The sequence below is a fragment of the Pseudopipra pipra genome, chromosome 7 (assembly GCF_036250125.1).
Source record: "Pseudopipra pipra isolate bDixPip1 chromosome 7, bDixPip1.hap1, whole genome shotgun sequence".
NCBI lineage: Eukaryota > Metazoa > Chordata > Aves > Passeriformes > Pipridae > Pseudopipra > Pseudopipra pipra.
The window spans coordinates 34,071,990-34,088,502 of record NC_087555.1 but is presented as its reverse complement, the minus strand read 5'-3'; the positions used below and the strand labels follow the sequence as shown (position 1 = coordinate 34,088,502).

Sequence of the window (16,513 nt, the reverse complement as noted above, 5' to 3'; positions counted from 1 at the left end):
AGACTCCACTCAGTGCCCACCCCCAGCTGCCCTACACCCCAGCCAGGCCCAGGGCTCTGAGCTGAGGAGCTGATGCACAGGTCTGGGAGGACCACTGGCATCCTCAGGCTGAGCACACAGGTCCCACCACTGTTGTGCAAGTCAAACTCTCTGGAGACAAGCTGGTTTGAGGGTTTCATGCTGCTCTTGCTAATAAAAGGCTTATCTAGGGTGAAAAAAAGGTCTTTCACAAGACCTGCCCAAACTGGCCTCTCCAGCTCTCATGTAGCCCCTTTAAGCCCTAGAGAAGGCTCTAAGGCCTCACCAGAGCCTTCTCTTCTCCGGGCTGAACAACCCCATCTTTCTCAGCCTGTCTTCATCTCACTGATTTCTTTGCAACAGAAAAATGAGCAAAGCCTATCCACTGTTGTACACAACTCTGGTCCATAAACCTGATGAACAGAAAGATTAGGAGCTTGTGTCCAACTCTGCCCTGTTTTATACCTTTTTTGAGCATCCTGAAGCTAAAACACAGGGAGAAAAGCCTTCAGCAAGTCAGCACCTCCAGGCTGGGATCTCCCAGTCACTACCATGATCTCCTCTTTCAGCTGGTGTATAGGTGTGTCTCAGGCTTACAGGTGCCTACTAGCTGTGTGCCAGCTGCTGCTCAAATACTATTTGGCATGATTTGCCTTGTAACTATCTAATGACATTTCTTGCCCAGAAGCAGATGTAGGAAATCACCTTTCTAACCAGCACCTCCATTCCCAGCCTACAGCACCTTCTGCAAATAAACGTTACATATTTGAGATTTAAATTCATGTTAAATCATTAGTGCTGATCTTCCAGAGATGGGGAAGCAAGGGTTTCAAACACAGCATCCAAGTGCTCAAGATCATTGCACATTTTACGCTGTTTCTCTCTCCACTAATTGAGTTAATGCCACACACAGCTGGGAGTGCATTTGAATCCCCAAAAGCACCATGGCAGTCTGAAGATGGGCTTTTTCACATGCCAATTTGACAGCTTGACTCACAACTGGCTCCTCCCCCAAAAAATACCTGTGCCACACAGATGTGGATGACTAGTGCCTGAACCAGAACTAACTTCTCAGAAAATTGTACTTACTGCAGGACAAATTGGGTCTGCTATGCCAGAAGCCAGAATAATTGCTCAGGGGAGCACAGGGCTTATCCAGCAGTTAATTCATTATTTGTACCTTCCCAGAGCCAGGATGGAAACAGCAGGAAAGGCGGCAGCAAACAAGGTACAAACTCCAGTATCTCAGGATCAATTTGTTCAGTTAAAGGCTTATTGCCATCACAGCAAGGTGGCAAAACACCTTTACAAGAGCTTACAGGCAGCAAAATAGAGGAGGGACCTGCTTTACTGCTGTTTTGTGATATACTAAACTGATTTTAATGCAATTAATGCTGCATTTTTAACTTTTCCATGCCTTTATATGCACTCCAAAGTCAGAGTTTGGAGAGGTCTTGCCACGTGCAAAGACTGGTGCTTCTGAAAGAAACAGCAGCTTGAGAAAGGTGTTAAAAACTTTAAAAAAAGGTTTGTGTGGCAAGGTTTTGGTAGCGTGAGGCTACAAGGCTTCTGTGAGAAGCTGCTGGAAGCTTCCTCCATGTCTGGCAGAGCCGATGCCGGCTGGCTCCAGGATGGATCCACCACTGGCCAAGGCCCATCAGGAATGACAGTAACACCTCTGTGACAACACATTTAAGAAGGAAAAAATAAGTTATTGTGCAGATGAAAATTGCAGCCAGAGAAGAGTGGAGGGAGAACCAGGTGAACAACTCTGCAGACACCAAGGTCAGTGCAGAAGGAGGGGCAGGAGGTGCTCCAGGCTGAAGTTCCCCTGCAGCCCGTGGTGCAGACCATGGTGGGGCAGCTGTGCCCCTGCAGCCCATGGGGGACCATCGGGGTGCAGAGACCCCCCTGCAGCCCATGAAGAAGCCCATGCTAGACCAGGGGGATGTATGAAGGAGGCTGTGAGCCCGTGGGAGGCCCAGGATGGAGCAGGGTCCTGCTGGAGACCTGCACCCCAGGAGAGGGAAGCCCACACTGGAGCAGGTTTTCATGGTAGGATTTGCTTCCCTGTGGGGGACCCACACTGGGGCTGCCTGTGCCTGAAGGACTGCACCCATGGAGAAGTGACCCACGTGGCAGCAGTTTGTGAAGAACTGTTGCCCGTGGGATGGATTTACACTGGAGAGGTTCATGAAGGACTGTCTCCCATGGCAAGGACCCCACAGGGAGCAGGGGAAGGACTCCTCTCCCTGAGCAGCAGCAGAAAACAACCTGTGATGAACTGACCTTAATTCCCATTCCCCATCTCCTTGTGCCGTGAGGGGAGGAAGTAGAACTTGGCAAGGAGGGAGGGGTGAGGGAAGGTGTTTTTAAGATTTATTTTAGTTCTCATTCTCCTGCTCTGTTAGTAATAAATTTAATTAATATCCCCACTTTGAGTCTGTTTTGCCTGTGACGGTGATTGGTAATGGGTCTGTCTTGATCCTTATCTTGACTCATGAAACCCTTCTCTCCTCTGTCCAGTTGCAGAGGGAAGTGAGAGAGTGGCTTTAGTGGGTACCTAGCATCCAGCCAAGGTCAAACCACCACAAAAACCCAGAGCACTAAAAGTGGTGCAGAGCTCTGCCACCATTCTAGTGATGCTTACCACACCAGGGCTGACTTCACTGCCAGATCCCGACAGTACCCCTTTTTGCTACTCTCAGTACAGCTCCTCAAGGGACAAGAGCTTCTCCACAGCTCCCCGAGGTGACCCCACATTGGCCCCATCTCCACTGCCTGCTCTGTGACCACACCTGTGCCTGTGAGCCCCAGGAGGCTGCTGTCACCCACCTCATCCCACGGCCACACAATGATGAGACACATTGTGGGGCCAGGGCTTGACTTCTTCAAGGGTCCCTGGAAGATCTGGGAAGCCAATTTTTAAAATAAACCCAAGCCATTCATCAGGGCAGACAAACAAGCTCAGGCTCACAGGCTCTGTGTGAGTCCAGCCTGGCCTCGAGGCAAAGCAAAGCTGCTCTTACCTTTAACAGCCTTGACAAATTGGAATAGGATGTGTCTCTATTGAGTGTGGATGTTTTCCCACTGTTTTTTTTTTGTAGTCTTGACTGGTGCAGGGAATCACCATGAATCTTCATTTGCTTTGCTGCATTCACACTGGGTTTATTGCAGTGTATTTTTTTTGTACTAAATCCCCATGGCGGGGGGTTGGAACTAGACGATCCTTAAAGTCCCTTCCAACCCAAACCATTCTGTGATTCAATGATTCTATGAAATATACACTATTTTGGCTAACACTCATCTAGATCTTAGTACATTAGCTCTGTCAGATCTATTATTGCTTAATACTTTTATAGAATTTATAATTTATTAATGCGGAACAATAAGGATACTGCCAATTCTCTCACTCCTATAAAATGAAATGCAGAACTGCCAGATGAGCGAGGCAATGGGCAGGGATGAGCACAGGGAGGTCTCAGAGCAGGCCAGGCCAGTGTGGTTGGGAGAGTCACATTTACTAATGTGAGTGGCCAAGGAACTTCCCTACGTGACAGGCTTTTTATTTCAATCAAGAGAATGTGTTAGTTAAAATAATCTTGGGCATATTTATGCTATTTGTTCTGCACCATTACACAGCCATTGTGGCTAAAGCAAGAGATAATTAATCTGGTTGTCCCCCTGCATTTATAGGTAGTGCAGATATAGTAATTTTCCTATTCCTTAAAAAAAAATACTTCCCAAATGGAAAAGCAGTTTTCAGAACACGAGCATGTTTTACACAGCAAGGGCACTTGTGTTACATCCTATTAGCACAGCCATCCTTCCACTGCTTTCCAAATGGAACAGAAGCAAATGCAATATGAACTCATGGAATGTAGCATTCAGAGAAAAAACTAGAGAGAAAAGAATAATAAACCCAGCCTGTACCACATGACATAAATCACCCCATCACCTTCATCATCAGCTGCAGCACAGAAAGGCCACTCCAGGCATCTGCCACTCCTCTGCAATGACACCATCACCTTTAGTCATTCAATGGCTTGTATCACCACTGGGACAGGACCTGCATCTGTATTTGGAAAAGGTGTAACCCAGGGAAGTGAGAGCATCTGGAGCGAGTTAAGTACATCTGGAAGGAGAGCAGCAAAACCCATCCATGAGCTAAAGGAGGAAGAAAATTATTAAGAACATGTTGCATTTCCTTTCTGACAGTGCAAACACTTAAAAATATGCTCACAGTTACATATGTAACATATCCACAATGGAATCCTTGACTTGTAAAGTGCTGGAGGGAAAAAGGAACAAAAGAAAGCTGCCACTGAAGCCTGTGTATGAACTCAGTCTGCACACAAGGGTGTGCTGCACCAGCAGTTCTGCACCATAGTCAAGGGTTAACGCATTGTTTCCAGTCCATGCCATGCTGCTCAGACCCCAGAGGAAATAATTTCGCTCCATTTTAACCCTGAAGACAAATCAACTCTTATAAACATTAAAAATGTTATGTATTTGGGAGAGAAGAATTGGAAGTTGTTGGAAGACCTCATGAATGTGAATGCCAGTGCTCCAGGCAGCACTGGTATGAAATGCTGCTCTGTGTGTAAGGTGGGTGTCTCTGCTTCACTCACCACATGGAGAGTGGAGAGTAGTTGGATGTATCCACAAGGAATGAGAGAGTTCACACCTCAGCAACAGCTCTGTGCATGAAGAGTGACTGAACACATTACAGGTTAGGGAAGGCAACACTTCCAGGACTGTCACAGAATCACAGAATTGCAGAGCTTGGAAAAGACCTCCAAGACCATCAAGTCCAACTGTTAAGCCAGCACCACCATGTTCCCCATTAAACCATATACTCAAGTGCCACATCCTCATGCCTTTTCAATACTTCCAAAGATGGTGACTCCATCCCTTCCTGGGGAAGCTTGTTCCAATGCCTGACCACCCTATTGTTGAAATAATTTTTCCTAATACCTAATCTAAACCTCACATTCCTTGGACATTCCTTGTCCTTGGAGTACAGGAATGAAAAAGAATTTCACCTCCCCATAATTCTTCTTAATAGTAGGAGGGTGTCAGCTTGTTGTCTTGGTAGCAGGAGAAAATATCCCAGCTAGTCCTTTTCCTGTCTGGAAGGGGTGATTCACGGGGGGACACATGACACACGGCAGCTGAGCTCTCCTGCAGAGGGGGGAACCAGCAGGTGATGGGCTCCAGCCCTGCCTGCAGCCCTCTCATCCCCCTGTGCTTCCTGACAGCACTCACAGCCCACCCTCACATGGATTGCCAGGAAAGGGGCTGAGGAGCACAGCACAGCTCTGCAAGGGACCCACCAATTCCTCCTCTGCTCATCAGCAGAGTACCCCCCTTCCTCCCTTGGCCTTTGAATCTCCCCAGGGTATTTCACACTCCCAAGCTGCTGCTCTTCCTTCTGGTGCTCATCCCTGGCCCCCTCACGTGGAGAAATGAGTGATCTGGGGAGCCACTGGCACAGCAGGGTCTGATCCCTCTTGCCTGGTCACATCAAAAGAGCAAAACCATCAGGCTCACTACAAGCAGCACATCACCCTCACAAATGAACCCAGACGTTTCCCCTCATGCCTGCTGGCAGAGCCACCCTGGGCCAGCCCTGCTCTATGCAGGTGGCAGCAGAGGAGCTGAAACCAGCAAATGACTCCTTAGGAAAGCAGGACAAAAGGGACCTCACACCATCATCTGGGTCCATTCGTGAAATTGGTCATTTGATGAAGTAATTGGGGTGCATGGCCCTGCATCCATGGCAGGACAACGCTGACATTTTGGCTCCCGCCCAGTCACGCTGCGATAAATGGAGCTGTCAGGTCGGAGCACCCTGATTCATTTTCATTCAAGCACCTATTTAATATTCATCACGTTATAGGAGGACATTTTTATGTCGGGAAAAACACAAATGCTCTCCCGAAATGACTCAAGGGCAGTAAAGAATAAATTGTCTTTAAACCTGTATAAGGAATGCTGAAGTCACAAACAAGGCATAAAATAATATGGAGGTGGAAAGTGCTTTTTCCTTATTAGGTTTATCAAAGTAAAACCAGGCTGGCAAGCTTGCTCTATCAAGCAAATGGATGTGGTAAAAAAAGGAAATTAAAATTCTGATCCATATTCATTGTTTCAGTGTCAGCAAGGGAAAAAAAAAAAGCTCCACTAATATTTTTTTTGCCTTAGAAAGCTGATCCAAAGTTTTACGGGAAAAAAAAGTAAGCAAAGCTGATAAGAAAATCAAAGATCATTAATAGAAACAAATCACATAGCAGACATAGTGTCTAATATCAAACAAAATGTGAAACACAGAACATGCTTGACTGCACCAAGCCACAGCTCCAGGCACTGACAGCATCTTAATAGGGAGTTTTCTTTCCCAAAGCTCCCAGCACTGGCCTGGCCAGTGCTGCTGCTGTCCCTGGCCTGTGGCTGCCAGCCACTGGTCCCTGCATTGGCAGCAGGGTTTATCTCCAAACAGATAACAGGTTTTCCTTTTCTGATTAAATTAAGTTTAACACAGTCCTGGAGGCAGTACCCAACCAGTCGCATCCATGGATCCGTTACAACCATGAAATAAAGCCAGACTGATTCCAGGTTAAAAAGAGGCTCATGCCTTGAACCACAAGAAGTTTAAGGGAGAAGAGGACTAGTGACAGAATAGAAGAAATTGGAAAAGTCCTTTAAGGTTACCAAGTCCAATTGTTAACCCAACACTGCTGAGCCCACCACTAAATCATGTCCCCAGGTGCCACATCTATGTGTCTTTTACATCCCTCCAGGGATGGTGACTCCATCACTGCCCTGGGCAGCCTGTGCCAGTGCTTGACAACCCTTTTGGTCAATAGATTTTCCTTAATATCCAATCTAAACTTCCCCTTGAGGACATTTCCTCTCATCCTGTCACTTGTAGCCTGGGTGAAGAGACTGACCCCACCTGGCTACAGCCTCCTGTCAGGGAGTTGTAGAGAGAAGGTCTCCCCCGACTCTCCTCTTCTCCAGGCTGGGCCCTCCCAGCTCCCTCAGCTGCTCCTCATAGGACTTGTGCTTCAGACCCTTCACCAGCTTCATTGCCCTTCTCTGGACACGCTCCATCACCTCAATGTCTTTGTTGTTGTGAGGGGCCCAGAACTGGACACAGCACTTGAGATGTGACCTCACCAGTGCCCAGCACAGGGGGATAATCACTTCCCTAGTCCTGCTGGCCAAACTATTGCTGATACAAGCCAGGATGCCATTGGCCTTTCTGACCACCTGGGCACACACACTGGCTCATGTTCAGCTGCTGTCACCACCACCCCCAGGTCCTTCTCTGCCAGGCACCTTCCAGACAACTCTTCCCTCAGTCTGTAGTGCTGCCTGAGGTTGTAGTGACCCAAGTGCAGGACCTGGCACTTCCCCTTGTTAAACCTCATGCCGTTGGCCTCAGCCCATCAATCCAGCCTCTCCAGATCCCTCTGCAGAGACTTCCTGCCCTCCAGGAGATCAACACTCCCATCCAAATAAGGGGGGTCTTAATGCTCGCATGGGCTTATGTGTGTATTTTGCATTTCTACAGACTTGATAAATTAACACATTTTTCTCTGTAGAACAACAATAGGACAAACAAGTTTCAAGTCAGTCCCACATGCTACAGCTGAGGCTTGGGATGGAGCTGATTCTACAGTCAGCACTGCATCCCCTGTACTCTGGGCTGCAACACTCCCCATTTCACTTCAAATGCCACAGCATTTGGCTTCCACCATCCTCCCTCCCCCCATATCCACTTCCCAGGATTGCATGATTAGGAGAGACAGGCAGCTTTCTGGTTTTTACTTTTTAGAGACTGCAGAAGGGATCCAGCAGACTCATTGCAGGCAGCAGCTCTTCATTTCTAAATCATGTTCTGGTACATCAAAGCACTGCCCAACTTTGGGGGTTTTGTTGGTTTTAGGAATTTTTTTTGGTTAATGATGATCCATGTTATGTGTAAAAGAGTGACAAAGGAATGGGAGTTTGATCCCTTTGGCCTTTTTACAGCCCTCTGAGGGCAATGAACAGATCTGTTCTCCTTTCCCCATCTGTCTTTGGTCCCACAGGCTCATCAGCACAGATTTTTGTGCACAAAATCTTCTCCTGCAGAAAACACAGAATTACTGGAGAGCAGTTTATGTAAATATACTCTTTCCTCAGAAGAGGACAGTGTTTTTAATGACAAATTGAGTGAAATCTCACTTGGCGTGAAGCAAATAAAGTAGTAAATATTTCAAGTTACCGCTCTGCAGTAATAGAGACTGCATTTAAAATTAATTGCTGTGGATCTGCCGTATCTTACAGAGAAATGGAGTGACAACTGTGATGTGACACATCTGCATTACAGCTTTTCATCTCAATTCTGTCTTCAACAGGCTCCATCAGCTGCTTGCATTCAGTACATGAAGCGATATTTTCTGCCCATCTCTACTGGAGAAGTAGCAATCTCCTGATGCTTCCCAGCAATGAGAAACCTGTCTGAATGTCACTGCTGTCACCACAGAGTGCAGCCATCAGGCACAGGGTACAGATTATAGAGATGTATGTCTCTGATGCTCCTCTGCTGAGCCCACCGTGCACAGCCCATTGCAATAGAAACCAGAGCTAGGACTGGACTGAGTTATAAAACCCCATTTTCTCTGCTCCAGGACTGTCAGATACTGGAAGATGAGGTGGTTTACCCAGTTAAAAAAGTGGTGTGGGGCCATTAGAGAAAACAAGGGATCACTGCAAGTTGCTCTGGTGTGACCTGTCTCTGCGGTGACTTTTCCTGGCAGTCCCTCAGCATGTTTGTCACTGGGAGAGATGGCTCAGACACAGTGTTAGGGCTCCAGCAAATATCCTTCTTGCACTTCTGAAAACAATCAGTTCACTGGTGCTTCAGCTGGGCTACAGCCTTCTCATAGAACCTTCACAAGTTCTACGTAGTGTATGTTGGAAAAACAAAACCTTCCATCACAGTGGAATCTCTTCAAAGTCCCACTTTGCTTATCTGAGGAGAAGGCTTCAGTTTCATCAGAAGAGAGACTTAAAACATCCACTACAAACAGGAGAAACATGGATGTTGACTGACACAAATGCTTTTCTTAAAGAATGGATGATCCGAAATGAAATCTCTGTTGCATTCTGTCATTGAAACAACCCTGGATTTCCATCCTCAGGTAGACTCCAAACACTTCACTTAAATAAATTTTGATAGACTTGGTCTACCCAATGCACACAAGAAAAGAAGCTTAACCTTTCTGCTGCAGAAGAGCAGCCACAGACCACACTTCTCAGGGGACACCTGCATCTTTCACTGCTCTGACCCATCAATTGCTGGGATGTTCATCTAATTCAGTCACTGAACTGAACTGACTTGTAATGTAGAAGGCAAACTCAAACTGTGTCATTAAATCACTTAATTTGCCACATGAGGCATTTCAGAATCAATGCACTCATATTCACAAAGGTCAGTGGTGGTGGAAAACTTGAAGGAAGCAGCAGATAACAACCTATGAATGGCCTGATCGTCTCTAGATGAAGTCAATGAGCATCGTTTACTGACTTTGGATCAGACACATCCCTCCTTTGCCACCTCCAAATATGGTTTTGCTTGATGCTACAACAGCGACAGAGAAGTGACCCTAACTGTATTCCTGCCTGTTCCTGCTAAACTCAGAACACAGTTACCAAAGGTTATTTCTAATGGAGAGATAAAATGTCACATTGTTCCTTGGCCAATAATCCTGCTGCTGTGCAGTGCTGTGATCACTGGGCAACTGCAGCATCCTGGAAACACTATTGCTGGGCTGCATTCTGCAAGAAAAACTACTTGAAGCTTGCTCACATGAGGTAGGAGCCAGATTGCACCCAAAAAATATAGAATCCGAGTGCCCCCTTCCTCATCTGCAAAATGAATGCTTGGTGCTCCACTTCCTCATGTACTCTCAAAGGATTCTTCACTGTTATTAAGCTTGAAGAGATTTTTTTCCAAATGTCATATTTACATGTAACAACCCCAGTATTCACAACATGAAGGTGAACTTCCGTGAAGCAGAGAAAATTAACATTCTTCCTTATTGGAGGAAAATGAATCTTATTTTTCATTCCATCAAAACCTCTCTTCACAGACAGGATAAATCCCATAAATTGCTTTAACCTGTGTATCCACCTACAGTCCATTCTAGACACGACTGTAAAAAAGCATGTAATCAAAGTAAATGAGCATAATTACCAACAACTGCAAATATGGGGGTTTAGGTTATTTTCTCAGACATTTCATATGTGACCATTTCACCATTAGTTTACATTTAAAAATACCAATAAACTATATTAGATTGGAAGATAAAAGGGGATAATAAAAGGGTACACATTAAAAATTCATGCAGAAAGCATTCCATCGCCATGATTACCATTATAACTATTCATTCAAATCTAGTCTTTTCTCCCTAAATGTAAATATAACCAAATCACAAACCATGGCCAAATATTAACCTGTTTCAAGGGACAGTGGGGTCCCTTGTTATCAGACTTCACAGCAAGACACTTCTTTCATTTCTACCAGGCAGGGGACAAGAAACAACTGCGTGATTCAATTTATTTAATGTCAGTTCATGTGAATTCCTCATTTTTTTTACAATCATGTTTCCAGCCCCAGTTATTCCACTGGGTCAAACAGACTTCTTTAAGGCAACCTCACAGCTGTACAACTTTTCAGAACCATCCATCCCATCCGTGCTGCTGCACTGGGCAGGGCTGACGGCTGTGACCCAGGGGGATGCCCTTCCCTGCAGATGCAGCAAGACCAGGAGGAGTTACATGTGACTTCCTCAATCTTCCACGTCTGACAGAAGCAGGAGGCACAGCCCGTCGTGAGCGTTACGGATCAGGTCGTGTCACATCTCAATAGCTTAATGGCATGGCTGGTGGCACAAGTCATGTCAGCAGTTAAGTGACAGTAACAGAGTCACCTGTCAGGTCGTGGCTCTGGGAATCAAGTAACACATACATATTGATGGCACGTAATAGCCTGTGCTCAGATATATCTTCATAAAGGCAATATAAATCAAGCTCCTGTCCAGGACAGGTGCATGTCACAGCTGTAGGATGTGGAAGTTAATTCATTTAAATTACATTTTAAACCAGACAGAACCATAATCTGTCCTGAGGCATGTTCATACATCAGGTAGCCTGATCCATCTTTCAAAAGGTCCTGAGTTAGATAATTTTTTTTCTGCATTATCACCTCCCAATTGAAAACAAGATGCAAAATCATATTTAAACTACATTTCTCCTTCCACTCATAAGGGCAAATTAAGTTATGTATTGAGAAAAAAATATGATCAGAGGGCTGGAGCACCTCTGCCATGGAGACAGACTGAGAGCTGGGGTTGTTCAGCCTGGAAAAGAGAAGGATCAAGGGAGACCTGAGAGTCCCTTCCAGTACTAAAGGGGCTACAGAGCTGGAGAGGGACTTTGACAAGGGCATGGAGTGATGGGACGAGAGAATCACTTTAAACTGAAAGAAGGTAAATTTAGATTAGGAAGAAATTCTTCACTGTGACGGTGATGTGACACTGGCACAGATTGCCCAGAAAATTTGTGGATGCCTCTCCTTAGAAGTTCAAGGCCAGGTTGGATGGGGCTTTGAGTGACCTGGTCTAGTGGAAGGTATCCCTGCCCATGGCAAGGGGTTGGAACTGGATGATCTCTAAGGTTACCTGCAACCCAAACCATCCTATGATAATCTTTCAAGAAACCAGCTATGCCATGTTAGCAGCAAATATGAATAACTTCATACTTACTGGGATTAATCCAAAATAGAAGTCCTCAAAAGATTTTCTTTTCCCCTTAAGATTTATTCATTTCCCAGTGAAACTGCCCATGAATGCAAGTGCACTTAAGCAAAGAAAACTATGCAATTAGGCTCTTCTTTGACACGTATGAATACAAGCACAAGCTAATTTACAAGTCTTTAGCTGCATTTTCTTGTAGAAAATTTTACACTACTCTGCTTCCAGAGCAAAGAAAATTAATCTTTGCTCTAGATTGTAGCACCTGAGGTTCAAGGGTCCAGTGACATTTCTAGTGTGGTTGCTGGGGGGGACTACAGTTGGAATCCAGCCCTATGAATGAGAAAGCTTCCCAAGACTTCAGGATATTTCTGCAGGAAAAATGTAGTTTGATTTTACATACCTCATACAAAAGCCCCAACGTTGGCAGTGTTTAAGCAAAATGAGATGCATAAACATGGTACCTGTGCATGCAAATATCCCATGCATGGAAAAAAAAAAAAGTTACAGGTCTTACAGCTGTGATACCAAAGTAAGAAACACCTGGCACTGGACACTGAAATCAAGAGAGTTGAAATAAATGATGAGAAAGTGCTGACTCTTGTTATCTGGTTATTATCTACACAGACAAATTGCCAGGGCATTTGGCAAATTCTTCACCCCCAGATGCCTTCACTCACAATCACATATGTGTCTTGATGGGATGCCTAGCTGGGAGTATTGGGATGACCTTCCTGAACGGGACTAAGATCTCTGTCCTGTCTTCAGCAGAGGACAGCACCAGCACCAGCTACTTCAGCAAAAAGTTTAGAAATACCAAACAGGCAAGAATTGGGAGTAACCCTTTTTCCATATCACGGCTCACTTTGGACTATGAAAGGCAGGAATTGACTCCAGTGCTCTCACAGGAGGCTGGGCATCTCCCTGCAGCAGGATATCCAGAGCTCTTACAAATAGCAATAACCTTGGCATGTCTAAACAACTGATTCCTGGTTTTGCACTGTGCTGCATTCTCAGCCTCATGGACTCTGCAGGGCCAGCAGCTCCTCTGTTCAATTTCACAGCTTAATTCAATCCCAAATCCATGCAATTACGTTGTGATGTTTGAATCACCGTACTGTCCAAGGTGGACGAGGAGCGGACACGCATTCGTGTCTGCGCCGTCAGACAGCACCCAGCCAGCAGCAGCTGTCTGGAACAGCAGCCTCACGAGCCTCCCCTGCTGCTCCTTTTCATTTTACAAAGTCAAACAGGTGCACTCATTCTCTAGAGGGTATTGCTGAACTGCAACAGCTCTGCAGCAGACATTGAGTGTCCCTCAGCCCCCGGCACCACTGCCCTGCACAGCCCGCAGCTCCACCCAGTGCCCAGTCCCACTGGGAACCATGGACAGTCCCTTTGGCCAGAAGGTGCACAGGTGGGGACAGAGAGTGGTGAAGGGCACCAAACTGAAACACACCCCCAGATCCATCAATATAAACATCTGCTTTGCAGTGTTGTACCTGGAGCTCCTTGCCTCCCCAGAGCAGTTGACCACACAGCTGACATCTCCTGCACCAGATGCAGAATCATCGAGTCACGGGATGGTTTGGGTCCGAAGGGAACTCAAGGGTCATCTTATTCCAATCCCCTGCCAAGAGCAGAGACACCTTCCACTAGACCAGGTTGCTCCAAGGCCCATCCAACCTGGTCTTGAAGACTTTCAAGGATGGGTCATCCGCAACTTTTTTGGGCAACCTGGGCCAGTGCCTCACCACCCCAATTTCTTCCTAACATCTAATGTAACCCTGCCATTCACCCAGTCTGAAGCCATTCCCCCTTGTCCCGTCTCTCCATGCCCTTATCCAAAGTCCCTCTCTAGCTCTCTTGTAGCCCCCTTAGGCACTGGTAGGTGCTCTGTGGTCTCCCTGGAGCCTTCTCCTCATCACAGTTTGGACTGTAATTTACCCTGATGTTGAGGGCAATGACCACATGTTGCAGCTGTCATTTTGCTATTTTAACACCAACTTTCCCACTCCAATGCCTTGTTGAACAGCATGCTTAATTGAGTTTATTCCTTCATTATTCAAAGAGCACCATTCTCCTCACATTGTATCCCACAGACAAAATATATTAAGATCTGTCAGTGTTCTTCCTAATAGCACTAGATCATTATTCCCCTTGCAACTCTTACTCTGTACATGTTAGTCAGCAGTTCAGTACAGGGCACCATTAAAAAAAGATTTAGGGCCCCAATGTTACTGGGAAACACTAGATCCTGCTTTTTATTCCATAAACAGTTACAGCTCTAAGGTGGGAAGCAGGGCCAGCAGAACATCTCCAGGGCCAGAAACAAGTGAGAAAATTTCCCCTTGCAATTCTATCAGCCTTTCTTTCTAATGAGGGAAGAGAAAAGCACATTCCTGACTGTGCTTTGGTGACACACTAACACCTCAATTTAATGCTGAGGGAGCAGTGCTGGGTGGGTGGGATCGTGACCTGGGGCAGGAAACCTACCTACAATTCATTATTTTTTCAATAAAACTGTAATATTCAAATCACATTACAAAGGCTGTGCATAGCAACATAACAACATGAGCAATGCCTTCTGCCCCAGTTACACCCACCTCTTGTGATGATCCAGGTAGCTGCAGATTGGAATAGACCACACAGGTGATGGGATGTAAACAATTCTTTTTTTCTCTTCTCATTATTGGAATAAGCAGCAGCATTGAGTTAAAAATAACCATTCTCCAGACCTGCAATTATTCTCCCAACTTGCACTTGTCTATACTCTCTTTTTCACTAATCACTGCAGCACAAAATATGCCAGAAAAGTTTGGAATCCAACTCCACTCTCAGACACAGTAAAGGACTAATAACACGTGTTGTTTACACACATTTAATGCAACATACCAGAAGCAATTTTCTCACTCTCTTTAGCATTTTATTTGCTTATAAATACAAGTCAATACCACAAGATGGCACTTTCTTACTTGCAACACACACTATTATAAACACTTACCCTCTTCAAATGTTCCCAGAATTTTACGACATGTAACTTCTCAGTGGTTCTGAAACATTTAAAAAAGCAAGACCTTCTACAAACTGCATTTGTGTTTGATGTATATTAAATGAGGTCAGGTAATTAAATTCAAAAAAAGGAATTTATAAATATTTCAGATAAGAAAATTTAAATACAAAAGCAGAGTTTGTATTAATTAAACTGAATAACAATTTAAACTGGCCATAATGTATCTACATGGTTTAATATAATTTAAAATACTTTTTAAACAATCAGCTCCTCTAGCCATTCATTAAAACACCTATCTACTCAACTCTTTAAAAAATATTCTTGGTTAAGAAACCACCTATGCTTTTTCATAACAATCCTTATTCTGTCCTGTAGGTGGAAATGAAGCAAAATCATATTCCAGACTAGAAAACAGGATAAGAAGGAAGAAACTTTAAAAAACCTGATAACTTCAGACACTTCAACTCATTCTTCCTTGCATTTCTCAAAATACATGATCTGGTTTTAAAGTCTTTGAACGAAATGTAAACACTAGAAAACTCATTGTTGAAGTATGTGAAGAATAAAGAACCCTGCACTAATATAGTGCATAATGATGCTGTGTCAAACTTGTCATTTACAGTAAATGTCACATTTTCCTTGGGATTGTCATGCCTTTTTTTTTTTTTTAGATAATTCCTTTTGATGTCTGTAGATTCTCTCTTCTTTTTTTTTTTTTTATTCCCATTGCTCAACAGGAAGAGCTGTATCTTCTGGTCTTTTCAGAAAAGCTTCACAGGATCCAAGCTTTAACTCCTTTTTTTTTTTTTAAATAAAGAAATAGCAAAGTTTTAAGCTTGCAATACTTCTGTTCTGCCCAGTATATTACACATCAGGAGATTCCTCAAAAAACTGAGAAGTCGGAGAGTTCCAAAAAAGAAAGCAGTTAAGGCAGTTGATGTCTAGATTTGGATTTCTTTTACATGTTACATGTCAATGTCTCCATCGTAGGCCAAGGTTAGAGGCTTCTGCTGTGGAGGAGGGCTTTGATGCTGCTTCGTTTTTTTGCTGCAAGAAAAGCATTTCAGAAGACAAAATTATAAACTGTAATAAGCTCAGAAACATCATCAAAACCCAAACTTCCATAAAAAAATCAACATCCCACACTGGCTATTTAATTTTATAACTGGGTGATGCTGTTGAACAGTGACTACTTCTAACACAGACCACATGGCCCCCCCTTGTGTGCTCTCACGTGTGTGGTACTGACACACAACCTGCCAAAAACGGGCAGCCAACTGTGCTCCTCGTCTGCAGAGGAAATAAAGCACATTTGTTTCCCGTCTCTTCTCGCAGCTGACAAAACAAGGAACACCTCGCAGAAAAATTGGAACACAAGCTGTCTAGGAGTGGGACATTCTCATTTTTCTTTGGCATGGTATTGAAGCAACAATAATTATTATTGAGAAACACATTTCCTCACCAGCCTTCAAGTGATGGAAAAGTGTGTAATGTTATTTAAAAAATCCTCTGTATCCTCCAGTGTGAAGCCACAGAGAAATGGAGCTACATGGCTTGGAAAATAAAGGAGCTGCAAGTCCTAAGCAGCATCCAAACATGGTTATTAGAGCTTCTAACCAAAGAGAGAGACTGAGAGAAAGAATAGAAAAATGAAGGGGAATAAACTGGTGTTGGA

The 16,513-nt window shown here is 44.6% G+C and overlaps 1 protein-coding gene across 4 annotated transcripts in view; it reads right to left on the bottom strand.

Annotated features, from left to right (window-relative positions):
• Positions 1 to 14,690: 14,690 nt before the first annotated feature.
• THSD7B (thrombospondin type 1 domain containing 7B) overlaps positions 14,691 to 16,513 on the bottom strand; it is a 310,487-nt gene continuing 308,664 nt past the window's right edge. For all 4 annotated transcript variants that reach the window (XM_064661604.1, XM_064661605.1, XM_064661606.1 and 1 more), the window contains exon 29: positions 14,691 to 15,885. In XM_064661604.1, the coding sequence (XP_064517674.1) occupies positions 15,804 to 15,885 (82 nt within the window). In that variant the 3' untranslated portion in view covers positions 14,691 to 15,803. The remainder of the gene's footprint in view (positions 15,886 to 16,513) is intronic.